At 32.5% G+C, this 20,477-nt stretch overlaps 1 protein-coding gene and 1 long non-coding RNA gene across 2 annotated transcripts in view; both read right to left on the reverse strand.

Moving 5' to 3' along the window:
* Positions 1 to 8,808, reverse strand: part of LOC127709815 (actin-related protein 8-like) — a 31,992-nt gene extending 23,184 nt beyond the window's left edge. Inside the window, exons 1-3 of the mRNA XM_052215474.1 lie at positions 8,708 to 8,808; positions 1,379 to 1,537; positions 260 to 370 (exon numbers count right to left, since the gene is read on the reverse strand). Of these exons, the coding sequence (XP_052071434.1) occupies positions 260 to 370; positions 1,379 to 1,537; positions 8,708 to 8,764 (327 nt within the window). The 5' untranslated portion in view covers positions 8,765 to 8,808. The remainder of the gene's footprint in view (positions 1 to 259; positions 371 to 1,378; positions 1,538 to 8,707) is intronic.
* LOC127710157 (uncharacterized) overlaps positions 1 to 20,477 on the reverse strand; it is a 460,084-nt gene that overhangs the window by 407,512 nt on the left and 32,095 nt on the right. The gene's annotated exons all lie outside the window — the stretch shown is intronic.

Raw genomic sequence — 20,477 nt, forward strand, 5'->3', positions numbered from 1 at the left:
TGTATTATCATATTGTATTGTTAATGAGTCATAAAATGCTTACACCTAATCTCTTTTTATTCATTTTCAAATTATTTTCAATTTTTTTTTGTATGAAATATAGTTTAATTTTGTATGTATACTTTTAACACATTAAAGTTCAAAAACTTATTTGCCATGTGATATAGCAATGTTTTGTTTATGGTAGTGTATGATGATTCTATCCATGTTGAATTATTATTCAACTATAACTCAAATAGCATGTTAAAGAATAGCTTACCAGTTTTTGTGAAGTTGGTTGTCTATATTCTCCAGTAGATGTTGGTCTGGAGGCCACAGCTTCCTCCGATTGTTTCAGTCCATACTTCTGTAATGCTTTAACATCACTGTGCTAAAATTAGATCAACATGGTCAATCACTAAATACACAAAAAAGAAAAGAAACATGTTTTTCTGTTGGCATTTTATTACTGTCATTGTATATTTTGTGTCTTCAATGAAGCTTTTAACTATCAGTTTTGTCCAGATGAAATGTTATTTTATAAATATATACTTTTTTGACAAACATGTCCAAGGCATGATACCTAAGTAAATCACATACAAAATCAAAGTGCTTGTAAGCACTAAAGGGTAAAGACTGATTTAATTTATCAGTGGTAAGTAAAATTAAATATTGCATTGTATAAAGCATTGGTTGTACAATGTACAAAAAATGTAGTTGATTCAACTAGAATTCTTGACAAAGGAAGATAACTCCAATTTTTAAAGATGACTTTAACAATGACATCATTGATATTTTTAGAACAGATATTAGATTCCTGCATCTTGCAAAAGTTATGTAATTTTCTTGACAAGTACAACATCATTTTGTGAATTGAATATCTTAGCATATATTTCATTGATAAATTTCTGGAAATGTTCATGGATAGGATGTATAGAATGTTATGATCAATGCACTACATTTTGTGTATCTCAAAAGTAGTGATAAATCTTGGAAGATTAAGATATCAAGTCAGTACCATAGGGTTTTGATTGCATTTCATGCAATCTTTACCCAAAAATATACAGAAAAATATATCAAAATTGGTTAAACAATTAATATTACATCTAAAAATTAAAAAACAACATTGCTTTTGGTTTATTTTGGCCAAAACTTTTTAAAACAGATGGCCCAGAATCTTCATTTGAAATCCCAACCTTCAATCACTGACAATAAAATTTATTGCCAATGTACTTATGCCATTTTGAACACATGATCTATTTTTGAATTATGCCATTTAAGTAATCTAGCTACACAAGTCTGCACTTGGACCACAATGTTAATGAATACTACATGTACAACATCATCATACAATTAAAACTCCTAAAAAAATAAACAACTTTATAGTTTATACTTTTACCTGACATTCTGGTCTGTTAATCCATGGTTCTGTTTTCTGGTAAGTAGTTCTCCGTGCTATACAGTGAGGTATGGTTACTGGATATGTGTCAGAGGCCCTCCCAAGTCTTAGATTTAATGATCCAGGATGTATAATCACTACAGTTGCTGTTTGTATAGGCTAAACAAAAAATAATGCCAATGTTATTGTATTCATTCAAATCATTATTTTGTAAGAAATTGCTATTGTTACTAAAACTTATATACAAGAATTCAATAAGAAAAGTTGAAAACTCTTAAGTATCACAACATTTTGTTAAGAGCAGGATACAAATGTTTGAATAACAAATTTAAATAAAAAGTTTCATTTCTTTCATTTTAAATGTAAACTTCTTTAAAAGAGGTGGGCTTTGGTGGCCGAGTGGTCTAAGTAGTCCAACTACTGTATCACTAGGCAGTCAACACTGAGGTTGTGAGTCCAAAACTGATTTACCAGGAAGCTACAAGCCTATGACATGTATGAAAACATCAAGGCTACTATTTTATTTAAACTCATAATCAAAATATGGTTCTTGAGAAAAATTGTTCAATTTTCTATAAATTTGTGCCATTTTCAATAAAAAGACTCAGCTAAGAAAATTTCATTGTAATTTTAAATAATTCAGCAAACAGAGCTTAAACAGCTGCCTGCATCCAAAATAACTTCAATTCTCCTGGCAGAACTTGAAGCCATTCATTTAGTCTTGGATTTCAATGGTAGAGTTGAAAACAAAACAATGATTGAAGAAGTTAAAATTTTCTGACAGCCATTCAGCAATTGGAATGCTTTCCATTAACTGGAAGATAGAAAATAATAGGTCAACTACTAATCAAATACTTCTAAAAATTAAATCAATACTGCACCAACATGGAATAAAAATTATTTTCAAATGGACCCTGGTTATGCAAGTGTACATGGAAACCAAATTGCTTACATATTAGAAAAAGAAACAGCAAAGCAAGCTAATGTCATATCCAATGAATTAGGAAGCCCAAAGCAGGACTTAACAGCAATAAGAGCTTTCGTAATTAAAAAATGTTGACAAAGTTGGGACCATAGAAATGTAGGAAGATTTTACTAAAATTTTCATCAAAATGTAGAAGAAAAAGTGTTACATTATTTCAAAGATAAAAAGACATCATGTATGTATTATTAGTAATTTAAGATACAGGATACTTCCTAAAAAAGACCAACATAACCTTAACATAAATACAGATCCAAAGTGTGAATGTTGTCAACATGAAACCATGAGCCATCAGTTTTTATGAATGTTACAAAGATGTAAGGCAAAAACTAATATAAGAGTTGTTTTTTCATACAGGCATACACCTAGAATAAGAACTTTTAGTATCAGTATAAAAGAGCAACAACTCTCCCATCTCAAGGACAATACTTCAGAGTTTTTGGGGAAATTTCATCAATTGCCACCAATTAGCACACTGAGTTAAGCACAAGTGAAAAGAACAGTGATCATCCAGTGTCCAGAGTAATATTTGGGTCCCATATGTTCCACCAGAAAAACCTAAATTAATGGAGGAATTTTGTAATGTTATTAAAAAAGAAAAATTGAAAAATCTAATTTTATTAGGTGACTTAAACGCAAAAAGTATGGAATGGAATAATCCTAAGGAAAACTCACATGGTAAACTATTGGAAAACTGTATGACAACATCAAATTTAATATGTACAAATGATGGACAATATACTAGAAGAAATAGTTCAAGTGTAATTGACATAGCACTTGTCTCGCAAGAAATATACAATTCTGTCTCAGACTGCATTACTCTTACTCATGAAACTGTACAATCCGACCATATTGCTGTATACTTAAACATCCAAAGTGAAGAAAATGTTGAAATAGAAGAAATAGATGAAACCTGGAACTTGAAAAAAGCAGATTGGAAAAAATGGAAAGAATCAACAAAAGAGAGATTCCAAAATTTTATATTTAATAGAGAGGAAAAGGTACAAGATTTGTATAACAGATTTGAAAAGGAAATTATGGAATGCATGGAAGAGTCAATTCCAAAAATTGAGAAAAAAAAGTTCTTTGCTCATAGGCACCCGGTTTGGTGGGATGACGCTGTAAAAGATAGTAAAAAAAGCCTTAATCAAGCACAACGTAAATTCAAAGTTAAATGTACTCCGAATAATTTTGAAAATCTCAAACAAGCAGAAATTAATTTCAACAAAGTGAAGGATTTGGCTCAAGAGGAATGGGGAAACAACCTAGCAGAAAAGCTTTCAAACGCATCTAATGTCAAGGACAAATGGAGTGTATTTAGAAAAATGACAAAGAAGAAAAATAATAACATGGTACTTCCATTTGTTGATGGAAATGGAAACGTAACATTTTAAGAAGAAGAAAAATGTCAAGAACTAGAAACAACTTTCTTCAAGGGAAAACACTTAAATCCCATTTCCTTAAATGCAGAATTTTATGAAGAAATAATGGACAAATATCATTCTATCTCAGAGGATGAAGAACAACATTTAGAGGATGACAATGATATTAATATCAACTTTGCCATAGAACAAGATGAGCTGGCTGGTGCAGTTTACAGACTAAAAAATGAAACTTGTCCAGGACCTGATAATTACTTTTCATTACTATTTATTAATGGAGATGATAATCTGTATAGCACTTTATTATATATAATGAACAAATCATGGGATGAAGGTTCCTTACCAAAATCATGGAAACAAGCAAATGTCAAGTTCATCAAAAAAATTGGTAAACCAAACTACAATAATCCGTCATCATATCGTCCAATTAGCTTAACAAGCATACTAGGTAAACTAATGGAGAGAATAGTAACATCAAGGTTAGAAGGTTATGTAGAGTCAAAATTTATATTAGATAAAGAACAAGAAGGTTTTCGACATTGCCGCTCCACCGACAATGCTTTATTATCTTTTGTTCAAAACATCTTAAATGGATTTAATAAAGATGAAAGTACTATCGCATTAATGATTGACCTAGAAAAAGCCTATGATAGTGTTTGGAGAGAAGGACTTTTAACAAAATTACATGGATATGGAATTAAAGGTAAAATCTGGAAATGGATAGAGAATTTTTTAAAAGACAGAGAAGCAAGATGTAATATAAACAAGCATCAGGGACAATGGTTTAAAACTCAAATTGGGCTTCCACAAGGCTCAGCTATATCCCCCTTACTTTTCAACATCTTTATTATTGATTTTTTTGCTAAAATTTCCTCTAACAAATGTAAATTTGCTGATGATGGGACAATCTGGAAAACAGGCAAAGACAAACATGAATTAGTGAAGGAGTTACAAAAAGATATTAACTCTATCCATGAATGGTCAACAAAATGGAGAATAAACCTCAGTATAGAAAAAACAGAATTTTGTGTATTTTCCAGAAATGGTATGACAAAGGAGGACATCAAGATAATGTTACAAGGAAAGGAATTAAAATACAATCCAAACCACAAAATTTTAGGCCTTACTTTAGATGAAAAATGTGATTTCAATAAACACATAGACACTGTTGAGCAAAAAGCACAAAAGTCCTTAGGGATAATCAGAAACATCAAGGGAATAGCAAAGGTATCTACAAAAATTTTAATACAAATATATCAAAGTATAGTGCTGTCTACAATGTTATATGCTAGCAGTGTATGGCAAATCAACAACAACACGCATATAAATAAATTAAATGCTATTCAAAGAAAAGGATTAGCCTTATGTCTCAACCTACCAACTACAGCTAGTATAGAAGCCTTAGAAGTAGTAGCAGGAATACTTCCACTGGACCTCAAAAGAGAAGAAGCCGGTATAAGACAAATTGCAAAAATAAAATCATATAAAATCACTATCCCTATTAAACAAATTTTTGAAGATTGGAAAAATATAAATGAACATGAAAAAATAATCTCACCAATTGGAAGAATGGTATTACAGTCTGAAGATATGAAGAGGTCAACAGAGATTGATTCTGATTGTATAGAGTCTCAATTTGAATTCCGAGGGTTAGCAGCCTCAAAATCACCACCAGAGTATTGGAAAAATCTCGGAAGTTCAAAGTCTAGATCAGAGGAACAAGCATTTCAGGGAAAGACTATTATTTTGGAAAAAATACATCAACTAAAAAAGAATACAACATTAGCTTTCACTGATGGCTCCTGCAAAGGAAACCCAGGTCCATGCGGGGCTGGGGCAGCTATTTTAATATCAAACAGCACAGAACATGTGGAGTTAACACAGCCAGTTTCCAATAGAGGATCTATTTTATTAGGGGAATTAGTAGCTATCAAGCTGGTAATAGATTTTCTTATAATTCCAAACAACAGAAAAAACACTGAATCCATCAAAATTTTCTCAGACAACCAATCAGCAATTGGAATTTTAACTTTAAATTGGAAATCAGATAATTACGGCAAAACTATTCATGATATTAAAATCGGTATATTGGCACTAAAATCTGAAGGAATCATTGTTTCCATTGAATGGACCCCTGGACACGCTGATATACAAGGTAATGAACTAGCAGACCAACTAGCTAAAAAAGCAGCAAAAGAGGCAGAAAAAATACAAAGCATTCCAATATTTACAAAACAAGATATACAAAAAGGAGCAAAAGACAGTGTAATGTTAAAATGGCAAAACCGATGGGACACCAGTGATAAAGGAAGAAGATATTATTCCTTTCAACAAAATGTAAAAAATACAATTCCAAAAGACAAACCTTCAACTGAAATATATTGGATAACTACTAGTTTTAGAACAGGATATTGTAATTTAAACTCTTACAAATCAATGATATGCCCAGCACTCATCGACAAATGCAGCTGTGGACAAATAGAAACAGTTGACCATTATCTACTGTATTGTGAAAATTATGAGGAGGCTAGAGAGAAACTCCGCTCTGCACTCTACTTCATAACATCAAAACTAACACTTGAATCAGAAGTATTATTAGCAACAACAGAAAATGAAAATTACAAACATCACATAGAAGATATTCAACATTTGTTAGGGGTCTTTATTAAAGATACTGGAAGATTCACAAAATAGATAGTTAAGGTTTTATAAGGGTTAATTATTTATTCCCTTTTTTTTTTTTTTTTTTAATTAATTATTTAATTATTTATTTATTTATTTATTTATTTTTCTCTGCAGTGCCACATCATAAATACAAATGTACTTATGAGTTTTATACAATAGTGACATAAAATTACCAGAGTGATCGAAAGTACAGAGAGATTATAGTGTCAAGTTGACACTTCTAAAGACTAAAAAAAACACCTACAGTAATCCTTATTAAGCAGTGGTCTCATTAGCCCAAAATAGAAGGGCGTCGCGCCCTGGGTGCCCTCAGCCGCGCCCTGGGTGCCTTCATCCACGCCCTTCTGCCCTGACACTTTTTTCCCAAAAACCCTTGTGCCGTTTTGGTAAAATTGCCTTTTGTTTCATTGATTTCTTATCACAAAGTTAAATTACATATATGACACCAGGTGATTGCCCCCAGGTTAATCATGTCATTACAATCAATTACAGTGGATAAGACTTCAAAGGTGTTAATACCTATAGGTAATTTAATTAAGACAATGTACCTTTTTGTCATAAATTTGATGAATGTGTCAGTGAGTGTTTTTAGCTTGGGTCGGCATTTTCAATCTCCAAGAAGAGTGTATAAATGAAGACTTTCATGACTTTAGAATAGAATTTTAGTCATCAAAATACAACTATGCCTTCACAGAAACGCCATCCATCTCAACTTGTGAGCGACAAGCAAACAGTAAAAGTGTTAGAAATTAATTTTGGAGTTACTTCCCCTGTTTTAGCTTATTACACATTTGTGCTCCTAAAATATTATCTAGTATTAAAAATAGGAATAAATTACCAATTGAATACAAAATTATATAAGAATGTTACCTTAAGGATATTAACTGTCTTTGAACATACCAAAAAAAATATATTGCAATTTATTTTTGATAATCATACTTTTAGCAATCCATGTTCTATACATTGCCAATTAAGAAATTTAAAACTTCAATTATTATGATGATGTTAAGCTGCAATCCTACATAAATGGGTAGTGTGAAGTTAAACTATCATGACATCAACTTGATGAAGCTTTACTAAATAATTCCTTAACACAAATAATGAAAAAAAGTTTTGAGGGCCAAACTCTAGCTGAAAATTTTGAAATAAGACAACTCTGTCACATGTATGCTAAACTATGAGATGTTTAGTTTATGTTGTTTTTTTTTGGAAAAGGGGGAGGGGGTGGGAGAATAGTAAGTTAATTTGCCTCTATTGGTTTATAGTGATGTGATGCATGAATGTGTATTGACATGTTTTATGAACATGTCGTATGAATTACATTTTCTAATGCAAATTTTATAGAATAAATAATCAAAACAACAACTTATGCATCTTTATTAACAACATATACAGTAAAAAAAAGAATGTGAACTCGTGATACACACAGAAACGTAGACAAAAGAAATGAGCAGTGCCTTTTCCTTTCATAAAAAAGTGCCCTGCCCTCCACTGGCACCCTGCCCCTTTTGATTTCTAGCTGGAGCACTGTTAAGGATGGTGTTTCCTGAGGGATTTTCCAATAGTGCCTTTCTTATTTGGTAAATCTCCAGATAACAAAATAACTCAAATGAGGGATTGTCACTCATTTGGGGAAAAGTTCCCCATTGGTTGGGTTGTCCCTTACCTGTTTACATGAATAAAATAAATGGAGAATGTGTCCATGGGACACAGATGATGCCCCTGCTTGCATATAAATCACGCATTTTCTTGCTTATTTGGCGGCATTTTCCTTTGATCTATTGTTTTTTCTCTTTGATCTTTACGATTTTGGTCAAATCTCACGCATTTGCATTATTAAAAGTTGGCAGAACTGTATAATGTTATAAAGAGACATAACTAGAGAACTGTAAAAGTGACACCATAATAAGGGGCATAATAAATACAAGAGTACATAAAATCAAATATCATTTAACAATAAAGATGTATTTATATAAAAAGTGAGGGTGAAAAAACTCTTTGGGAGAACGTGTTATGTGGCCAAACAGAGCCCAGTAAATGTTGACAAAATATCCTTCTACCGAGTAAAATCCGGTAATTTCGTTCGTCCTATAAATCTGTTTATTTTTATTGACAAAACTGCAAATGAACAGCTCTCCAGGACGAATGAAATTCAAATACCGGTCAACTTTTTTTATCGGTCCAATTAATTTCTTTCTAAAATGGCAAATCACTGCCATATGGAGTCAAATCAAATGGGGTAAGAACAATTTTGTCATATTTAACAGCTCTTTTCATTACTTCATTGGTCGGGTCCGGTGTTTGTGTATACAGTCTTTTTGTTGCATTTGTAGGCATGATTTTTCAGAGCTTTGGTTCATGTGTTGTGTTTACGTCATCATTTTTGTGAAGAAATAAAGAAAATCCATAACGGACTCGGGGATAGTTTCCGAAAATTCAGATAACTAACTGATAGCTCAGTATTTGTCGAATCTCGAGAGCTTTTTTGACAATAAAAGACGTTAAATAAAAAAAAAACTACAAATTCATTTTTTTTCAAACTCAAAAATGAATCAAAAAAAGAAACAGCTTAAACTTAAAACAGGGGGGGGGGGGGGGGGGGGGGGAGACATTTTCGGGACGCCGGGATCGGCCGAATTTAGCAACGGGAAATCGGGATTGCCTTGTTTAAAGATCGGGAATTCGGGATAGAAAAACATCGGGATACGGGAAAGCCACGTTTTTAGCCACGGGAAATCGGGATTTTTAGACTTTCCATCTAGTCGTAGAGCTGACAAAGAATCTGATAGTTTAGAGAACATTAGTTTAGAGGTTCACTTAAATAACACCAAATGGCTGATGATGGGTATTTATAAACCCCCATCAGTACCTGACAACAACTTTTCAGATAACTTTACAAAAAATATAGACAAGTGTATAATTAACTATGATAATATTTTATTACTTGGTGATCTAAATTTTGACATGTTAAATAGTAAAAAATGTCAATCTATGAATGACATATGTGATATCTTCAACTTGTCACAATTAATATCAAAACCAACTTGTTTTATGAAAGGGTCTAAACCCTCACTTCTTGATGTTATACTCACAAACCGTGAAGGAAAATATGTGTTTTAACACCCACTTTTTATCTACAGGTATTAGTGATTGTCATAATCTTATATCAGTTACAATCAAGGGCAAAGTTCATGCCCCAAAACAGCAAAAAATATCATACAGAAGTTATAGAAATTTTGATATAGATAAATTTAACACAGATCTAAACCAAATAAAAATGCCACTTACAGAAAATGTCACAAATTCTGAACAGTTAAACCAGGCATACAATGAATTTGAAGATACATTCACAAATATTCTAAACAAACATGCACCGATCAAAACAAGACAACCAAGAAAACAACCATTATCGTGCATGAATAGTGAACTTAGAAAAGCTGTATATCGCAAACACATGCTGTACACACAATTTACAAAGCATAAAGATTCAAAAACATGGGAAAAATATAGAAAACAGCGAAACCTTGTTACAAAACTTAAAAAAGTATCCATGAAAAATTATTTTTTAGAACGTTGTTCAGGTTGGGCAAAAAACAGTAACTTTTGGACAACTATAAAGCCGTTTTTCTCAAAAAAATGCCACTCAGGGGAACAAAAAATTGTTTTATGTGAAAACAGCAAAATCATAAACAACACCAAAGATGTTTCAGAACACTTTAACACATTTTTTTCGACAGTTGCAGACAAGATTGGTAGTGACGTGATATACGACCCACCAACTCATGCCAGTATCTTGCAAATAAAAGATCAAAACTGCACTAACACAAAATTTGATTTTCAGAAAACAACAACAGAAAAAGTAGCAAAAATTATTAACAAACTTAACATTAAAAAAGCTACTGGAGTAGATGGCATACCAGCAAAAGTAGTGAAACATTGTAAACCGATAATTGTGCCACAGTTAACAACACTTATAAATCTATCTGTAGAAACTGGAGTTTTTCCTGATAAACTCAAGCAGGCTCAAGTAACACCACTGCACAAGAAAAACAACCAACTTGACAAAGCCAATTATAGGCCTGTCAGCGTTCTACCAATTTTTTCTAAAATTAATGAAAAGGTTTTTGAAATTCAACTTGGTGATTTTTTTGAAATTATTTTTCATCCCTATCTGTGTGCTTTTAGACGTGGCCATGGGTGTCAGACCTCACTGTTACGACTGCTAGAAGATTGGCGTGCAGCATTAGATAAAAACCAGTATATAGCTGCTGTTTTAATGGACCTTTCAAAGGCTTTTGATTGCCTACCACATGAAATTCTGCTTGATAAATTATCAGCATATGGTGTCTCTGTTCATTCTATTTCACTACTTAAATCTTATTTGACAAACAGGAAACAACAAATTAAAATAAATAGTATTCTTAGCAGTTGGGCTGACATTCATAAGGGGGTTCCCCAGGGTTCTATCCTGGGCCCCCTTCTATTCAATGTTTTTATCAATGATATATTCTTATTTATAAAAAATGGAACTTTGTATAATTATGCAGATGACAATACTTTATCTTACTGTAGTCCTGATTATGATGTTTTGATTTCTACTTTGGAATCTGAATCACTCAAACTTATTGAGTAGTTCAAAATAAATAAAATGCAGGCAAACCCCGACAAATTTCAGGTCTTAGCAGTTGGGAAAAAGACATATAACAAAAATCCATCTATACGTATCCAAAGTGCTGATCTTTCGTGTGAGTCAACTGTCAAATTACTTGGCATTGACATAGATTATCAGCTAAATTTTGATATTCATATTGGTAAAATATGCAGGAAGGCATCTCAGCAACTAAATATTTTGAAACGTTTGGGAGCTTATCTGAACAAGCTAAGTAAGCTTACTATTTTCCATACATTTATTTTGTCAAACTTCAATTTCTGCCCTTTGGCATGGCATTTTTGTACCGAGAAAAAAGTAAAAAAAAATAGAAAAGTGCAAGAAAGAGCACTAAGGTTTGTGTACGAAGACCATTCAAGCTCATATCAACAGTTGCTTGAAAAGGCTAAGATGCCTTCACTGCATATTAAAAGACAAAGATCTATGGCAATTGAAACTTTTAATATAGTCAATAAATTAGCACCTGTCTGTTTACATGATTTATTAAATGTAAAAGATTGTAAATATTCTTTCAGATATAGTAATATACTGGATATACCACTACACAGTTTGGTAAGAAAAGTTTTAAATTTGCAGCTACTACTCTGTGGAACAGCCTTCCTGACCATTTCAGGACTGAAAACAGTTTTTGTCAATTTAAGAGCCTTATACAGTCTTGGAATGGTTCAAAATGTTGTTGTTCTGCTTGTAGATAAGCTTTGTCATATTTTAGAAGTTGCTCTAACATGTTATTATGCCTTAAATTTTTGCATGTGTGCTATATTTTATTTGTGCTTAATTTTAGTTGTGCTTAATTTTAAGTTGTGCTTCAGCTTTGGCTTTAGATATGTATTTTAAAAGTGCTTTGCATGTATTTCGATATGACTGTGCTGTTATATATCCTGTCTGCATGTTGTGTGTTTTAATGTTGTGTTTGTGTTACCTTATATTCGGTAAAAAGCTCTTAAGAGCTTATGTTTGTATTGTTATATGTGAACCGAATCAAAATAAAACTTTCGTATTCGTATTCGTATTCGTATGTTGAAATATAATGGGATTGACAAAAAACTGTACCTTGGACAGATAAAAGTGCCATTTTCATTATACTTCAATCAGAATCGCATCTATAGAAACAGAGTAGATCCAGATCAGAGTACATGTAACAGTAAGTTTAGAGATAAGCTTTGAGCTCGGATCAGGTCCTCAATTATACCGTTAAACGATTTTGATTTAATTACATATAAGATAGATAAGATAAGATAAGTTTTATTTTCCAAATTAGGTCCCCAGGGGGGCATATACACATAACATATAAAATTGATACAACATACAGTATTTTACATGACATTCATATAATAAACTTCAACTATTGAAATAAAGTCATACAGGTATTATATGTTAAATAAAAAGTATTTAAGAGTTGCTACTCCAGAGATGTGGCAAACTTTTTTTTCTCACTTGATTTTAAAATATTTTGCTGGAAATGTATAAATATAAATATAAATTATTGTTTCAAGCTGCAACAGACACCAAGGGACGATGCTCTAGGATTGTGAGCTTAAAAGCTCTAACAATCCTCCTCGTATCTGATGCAGAAAAACAAACACAAATGCGAAAAAAAAGTTCATGTGTATTCACAGCAAATAAAGTATACTGCAGTAATAGGTATTGAGAATAGTGTAGGTTTCCCTACTGCAACAGACACCAAGGGGCGGGTACTCAAGGAGCTGTGTTATTTACACAGTCCTCCTCGTGTCTGAAGCAGACAAGAAAGCCACATAATTAACAATTTTTCGAAATAAATTTACATGCAGCAGTGAGAATTGACTTATCTTCTGTGTTCATAAGCCTAATCAGTTTATCTCTTGCGTTAACAGTTAAAAAGTTGGGGGCAACTTTTAGTTATCTCTTGAAATAGATGAATGCGGTCATCATTAAATTTAACACAATGGAATAGAAAATGATATTCATCCTCCACATCTCCGGAGTTACAACGAGTACAAGTTCTGTCATTTAGGAGAGTACCCTGATACCTTCCGGACTCAATTCTTAAGTGGTGTGATGAAATTCTGAGCTTTGTTAAGCTTCGTCTCTGTTCAAAATTCCTTATAATGGAAAGATATTTTTCTCTTCCAAAAACTGATTTAAATGTAACATAAGTTCTAAGTTTACCATCTGAATGCTTTACCAATTCAGTGTTCCACAAGTCTATAAAATATGATTTTAATTTTTTTTTCATATTAGCTTTGAAGCTATTAATTTTTGGTAATGGTAAAGATATATGATTGATGTCTTGGATCATTTCAAGAATTGACTTCATAGAGCCATATCAAGATGGTTTTTTTTGAATGAGAAAGATTTTGTGATGTTACATAAGCATCTTTAAGAAGAGAAAATGTGGAATCAAGATTTTCCAAGCCAATTCCATACATAAACTTCCTGTAGCAGACGATGCTTTTTTGAAAGTCATCATGACAGAAGATTCTCAAATTATATCAATTCGAACCCTTTTGTTGTTCTTAAGGAAAAAAACAAACAATGTGCTAAAGGACAGCGAAAGCTGCACTGACTTAAACAAATTTAAAAAAATATGTAATCAATTATTGTGGAATTAATGAATCAGCCTGTGAAAAAGGGATGGGGAGAAATGTTAATACAAAGATAGGACGGCAATACAAAGATGACAAAGGAAAAGTGGAAAACTTTTCCATTAATACACAGCAACAATGGGATCACGAGAAAACATTCCTCCAAAGCCGTGAAAGATCAAATTTGATAGGTACATGTAGAAACTTATCTCTTTCTGTTATAGTACATATAAAACAAAGAGCAAACATATTTGATCATATTTCTTACTAATAAGTATTCATTCAATCAACTTGAAAATATCGTTTGACTTTTTATAAAAGTTGTATATTATTAGTTATATAGTGTGCTAGTGACCTAATACGGTATATATGGGGTCAGTAAATTCCATATGGGGTGAGAGCGAAGCTCGAATCCCCATATGGAATTTACTGACCCCATATATACCGTACTACGTCACTAGCACACTTTATCGCACCGCGGGTAAATTATTACGTTGTGATTGGTTTAACGCCGTCACGTGGTGACCCCCTATGGATCCGTAGGGGGTTAGTAAATTTCATAGTGGGTTCATGACGTCACGTCTACTGTTAATGGTGACGTCATCTATTGATGTTGTTGTATTTCATTGTTTATTTTTCTACAAAACGCTGCAGAAAAAGTCTCGCGTGCGATAAATTCGTTATACGGTTCACTACTGACCCCCTACGGACCATAGAGGGTGAATAAAATCCACAGGGGATTCGGCCTTCGGCCTCACCCCCTATGGATTTTACTAACCCTCTATGGATCCGTAGGGGGTCAGTAGCGAACCATATAACTTATAATGTAACGAATTTATCTTACCGACTATCTTCACGTGTGAAATTTAAACTAGTGACCTATCAAAATGAGCAAGTCTTAAGCTTCAATACCGTTAGCATTAAGAAACTACTTCGGAATCCATTGATCCTACAAAAACAGATGCCAACAATAACAACTTGTTAGGTTTAAATGTGTTTTATAAATTTATTTCAATCTTCATCATCAATTTCTTCGTCTGTTGAAACCTTTAAGATTTTTTCTCAGTACCGTTTTGTTTTTATAAAGGGACGTAACACCACTACTAACCGTGTATTGAAATAAGCCCCGCCTCCCTACTAACCTAATATGGAATATACACGGTCTCCACGCGGACGCTTTTAACCAATCATATTCCTAGAAATGTATAGGAGGTAAGATAAATACAAAACCTTCCCCCCCCCCCCCCCCACCTTTCTTTTGTAGTTCTGTTTATGTCTGTAACTTGGTTGATCCTTGGTTCAGTGGTTTTTCGAATGGTGACTCAATAGATTCAAATTTCTCTCCGTTACAAAACGATTCCAGTGCTTGTCATATAGTTTCTTAATGTATTGACTTGAACTGGAATTTGGCCAATTTTCTGACTGGCTACTGAAGATTTATGAGAACAAAAATGCTTATATGCAGCTTGACGTCACGGTAATATTGATAATACATATTCGGATTGGTTACGCTGAAAGACTTTGAACATCAATCATACTCGAGACGTTTAAATCGTAAGCATTGAAACTTTAAACTTTAAAATTGGGAAACAAATTTATCGGGATCGGGATGTTTAACAAAATATGTCCGGGATTTCGGGATTTTCTGATATTAAAACCGGGAAATCGGGATAAGACCCCGGGCCCCTCTCGCCCCCCCCCCCCCCCCCCCCTCATATATACATGTGTATATATGTCTCTGATATAACAGGCACTTGTATCTAAAAAAATATTTCATATGCCTTGATATTAAGCCGGTATAATAGGCCTATATATATATATGTGATTTTTTTTCAAAGACAAGTGCTTAATTATGTTTAATTCTTACCAATGTTGTATACTTCATTTTTAGCCTTCATCATATTTTCATATACAATCCGACTGTTATGATAATGCATGTTAACAGTATGTTCAGACATCTTTGTTTTATAGTACTAATTACTTTTATATGATCTTATTTAAAAAGCATTTATAAGATGTTCATGGTTTTGTTTAAACGTGAAAACTTTTGTTTGTCATTATACGTACATTTTCTTCTACTGTTAAGTTTTCAGACTGTTTACTATGTTTTATCTTTTCTTCAAAAACGGTAGGTACATTTATAAATTTGGAATTTTTTGGACAATAATACAAATAGATGGTAGTTCATCTTCATTTCAATTTTGTCCTGAATTACATGTACAAAAAGTTGTTTTTGAAAATCATTTTTAAATTTTGATTCATATAATGGCTTGAAAGTATTTAGATCTAATTCGAATTTATATTTAATACAGTATGGTTTAGTGTTGAGTACCAGCCGTTTACCCCTACAATCAATGTCTTGTAAGGCACAATTTAACAAACTACATGCGTACTTTTTATAACAGAAAATAACTCAGTCAGCTTTATAAAACTGTAACTAAATAGATGTCCAAGTATGAAAAGAATGCTTCCTTGGTCTCGATTATCAACACATCAATTCGAAGATTACATCTTGTTTACACTTTCATTAGTTTTTAGAGACCAATTTTTACAGATGCACATCTAAATTTTAAACTTTTAAATAGGTAAACCATGCTTTACCTTATTCTAAATTTGCTGCTAAGTTTTTATTGCATGCTATGTGTGAGACTAAGTTCAACTTTGTATTACAGGTTGTTTATATCTTAGACTGTTTTTATGTTGTGTATATATTTTTATATTCGGTCAAAAGCTCATTAGAGCTTGTGTTGTATATTTGACTTATGCCGAATCAAAATAAATTTTTCTTATCTTATCTTACATTATTGTCTTGGGTGTCGCTGGTATTTATAATTAAGGTAGATCTGGTGTCTTTTTCTGATCGTTCCTTCTGGGCATGTTGCAGAAATATTTTTTGACGTAAAAAGAACTGACCAAGTATCATTCAACATACAACAAACACATCTAGAACTTGAAATCAAAAGACCAACTCTCAATTAAGTGTTGTGAAATGTATTTACAGAGTATATATAAATTTCGGAAAATAAGGCCCGTGTCTCCTATTTTTATTTGATATATCGGAAGTATTTATGAAAAGCAATCCTCTCATTGAATTTTAACCAATTCTATCGTTCCTCAGTAAGGAAAAATTACGTTTCCCCTATATAACCTATATTAAATATCTGATTTCGTTCATTTAAATGTAATTGAACAAACAAACAAGGTCCGTGACCCGTAACCCCCAGTTTTTATATTGAAATTTGAAAGTACATTGACCCAGGAGTCTGTTTACAGAAGTTTAAGAAAAATCTATCGTCGAACATTTAGACACCCCAGCTACTCTAAGTGAAATATTTGCTCACACTTCTTGCATATTTAAGTAAAAAAGATCAGAAAGTATTCAAATATCTGCGAAGGAATTTATAGTTTTAATCAGTCCTTGTTTATAATCCAAGTTTTAAGTTATAATATCGTTTTTTTATTTTTTATTTTCGGTGAAACAAAAATTTTTGAAATCAATAAAATCGGGTGTTTTGCCTTTAATCAATGGTTTTCATAAGAAAACAACACTCTGAAAATATGAGACCACTTTGGCATTGGCTTGATAGCGTGTATCAAATTTCATTATCTGTGGAAATTGCATTGCCTTCTATCGTTTCTTTTTTTTCTGACTCGTTTATCAAAAAGTGGACAAATAGCACTATCTCTAAAATAGATATTTCGCGTCTCAAACAAACGGACGTTGGTGGGAGTCAGATATCTTTTTGGGCTAGATTATATATAATATATATAAAGTGCAAATTACCAAACTGACATCAGTTGTATTTTTAGGCGAAAGATTTCAGAAAGATTTTTTTATAAGGTCAAAGTTACAGTCTAAATTAAAATTGCATTGTTTATAAATGACCACCGGCGTTTGAGAAAATCATTGGACCCCCTTTTTTATTTCCGATGTTCAATATCATATTATAAATTTCAATTTATTATATTGGTTCATTTCATTTTCACTTGTTGGAGGTGTTCTTGATCTTGTCCATATACGATCTTGCAATAACAGTGGAAAACAAGAAAAGAGGGGCAGAAGTATGAACTTTTGTATTGTAAGAGTGTATGGATAAGAGCAAAAACGCATTAAATAAGTGAAAATATGATGAATTTGGAAAGATATTTCGATTTTAAAGTTGGCTCCATGAGTTGTCTTCTAATTGAATTTTAGAAGCATATTTAATTTTTCAAGTTAGTTTAATTTCAAGTCTACTAGTATATCTATAACACGGTGGGTAAGGTTGTCCTGCGAGAGAACGTTCTGTGCTGGTGATTCGGTCCTGACTGGTGCTGGTGGGTCCTGATTCTGTGCTGGTGGGTTTGTTTACATTGTATCAGAACGGCAATAAAACAACTGTTCTGTTGCTTAATTTTTCTCTGATACTTCCTAAGTACCATGCGAGGATTATAACAACGATTTTTTATTTGAAAAAGTCGTGCAAATTCGCCAAACGAAATTGTCCTGACGATGTGCTGGTGATTAGAAAAACGGTCCTGGTTCTGTGCACCTATGTCCTGGTTCTGTGCCTTTATATTTTAGTTAAAAGTAGCAAATATTCAAGATCATTGATGCAGAAAATTTGTATAATTGATAGAAAATATATCTAGCATATATTTGGTGGATATTTCATATGAGCCAAGTTGAGTCTGTTTTTTTTTATTTGATTTTTGAGAGGGGGTGCAAGATCTTTCTGTTGAGGTGTTTTGGCATTTTGAAACTTTTGTTAACTGTTATTTTGAAGATATATGTGCTGTTAACTGTTATTGACTAATTAGCTGTTATCTGTTTTCTTAAAATTGACATTGTTGTGAACTGTTATTATGAAAAAAAATACCCCTGTTTACTGTTTTTTGATTTTTGAATTCACTGTTTTCTCATTAAGATGATTTAAAATGCTGTTATCGGTTATCAATATTTTAAATTTACTGTAATCTGATTTGAGCAAAATAAAAAAAATATTGACCTGTTAATTGAACCCCTCTTTTGACCCTTTGAGATAAGAAAATATGCATACGATTTGCGGGATTACGATCCTTTTGCATGACCATCAAAATACGGTGTAAAATATCCAATACCCATATAAAAAAAATTATCTTGCATGTTTGCCAATGGAAAAAAATTCCATCAGAAATCAAATGACTTGGTGTTAACAACTATGCGTAACAGTACGACCTTCAACAATGACCCGAAAAATCAAAATGTAAAAGGTTTTGCATAAAAATGGAGAGCATAAATATAGAATAAAGGACTGTTTTTCTAATAAAATTGAGAATGGAAATGGAGAATGTGTCAGAGACAACAACCCGACCAAAGAGCAGAAAACAGCCAACGGACACCAATGGGTCTTCAACACAACGAGAAAATCCCGCACCCGGAGGCGGGCTTCAGCTGGTCCCTAAATAAAATGTGTACCACTTCAATGAAAATGGACGTCACACTAAATTCCATAGCATATAAATGAACTAAAATTAAAAAACATTCAAGACTAACAAAGGCAAGAGGCTCCTGGCTTGGGACAGGCGCAAAAATGCGGTGGGGTTAAACATGCTTTGTGAGATCTCAACCCTCCCCCTATACCTCTAGCCAATGTAGAATAAACAAACACACAGCGATACGCACAGTAAAACTCAGTTTAAAAGAAGTCCGAGTCCGTATCAGAATAGGTAACTAAAGAAACTAAGCAAAATGACAATGATACATAAATTAACAAGGGACTACTAACAGTTACTCCCATGCCAGCTCCAGACCTCAATTCAACTGATTGAAAGATTATGTCTTCATCATATGAAAATCAAGCACAACCTAAGTTGATCACGGCAAACTATCAGGTGAGTCTGAACATTTCTTAGATGAGTTTAGATAATACATTCAGTGTAGCCTAAGCATCCTGGATATTGTTTCTCCGACAAATTTTTACGATACTGTAGATACTTTTCTTTTTATTCAACCAAATGAATCTCAGCCTTGTTTCTGCGCGTAAGAATCATGTGTCCTCAGCAGCTAAAATCAGATTTCTTTGTAACAATTTAGTGTTTACTAAAAGTATGACAATAATATTGCGGGTTTTTTTTTTGGAATAAGGAAGAGTGAGGTCACGGTGAAAGTTATTAAGCTTGGAATAGTTTTGAAATTCTAAAATTGTTGATAAAAAATAATTTGATGCAGATGATCAAGAACGATTTTATTACTGCAGTTGATAATTTTACCATAAAAACATTTTCCAAGAGGGGAAGGGGGGTTCCCGTAAGATTTAAAAGTTGTACTTTAAGAGAAAAATGTATCTATTAGCTATTAAGCATCATTTGCTGTACCTTTAAGCCTCTGGTCAACATAAAATTATTGTCTGATCGGTTGTCAGGGGGAATTTTCGAAAGTTCAATAAAACATTAAAAAAAATATTTAAATATTTCATGGAAGGGCAAACTAGAATTTGTCAGAAAATGAAGACTAGATAACCTAGATAACACACACAAAAATAAGATTTGTTTAAGTTATGCATTTTAAAGATCCAAAAGTAAAGTCTGTTGTCAAGGATTTTTGATAAAGAATTAAGGGGGAGTAAGTGAACGATGTGTCCTAATTTTCTATTTTTAACTATATTTCTTGAATAAAAATAAAATATGCCTAAATTTTGATTGAAAATGAGTGAAAAATGAGTGAACGAAAAAATAAAATACCAGACTAAGATATACACTTTTAGTTAAATATTTGTAATAGCACGAAGCTTTTAATTTTTGTGTTTCAAACACACCTTCTCTGTAGTAATGACTCATTACAAAGGTATTTCAC

Source organism: Mytilus californianus, unplaced genomic scaffold, assembly GCF_021869535.1.
Source record: "Mytilus californianus isolate M0D057914Y unplaced genomic scaffold, xbMytCali1.0.p SCAF_1, whole genome shotgun sequence".
NCBI classification, from domain to species: Eukaryota; Metazoa; Mollusca; class Bivalvia; order Mytilida; family Mytilidae; genus Mytilus; species Mytilus californianus.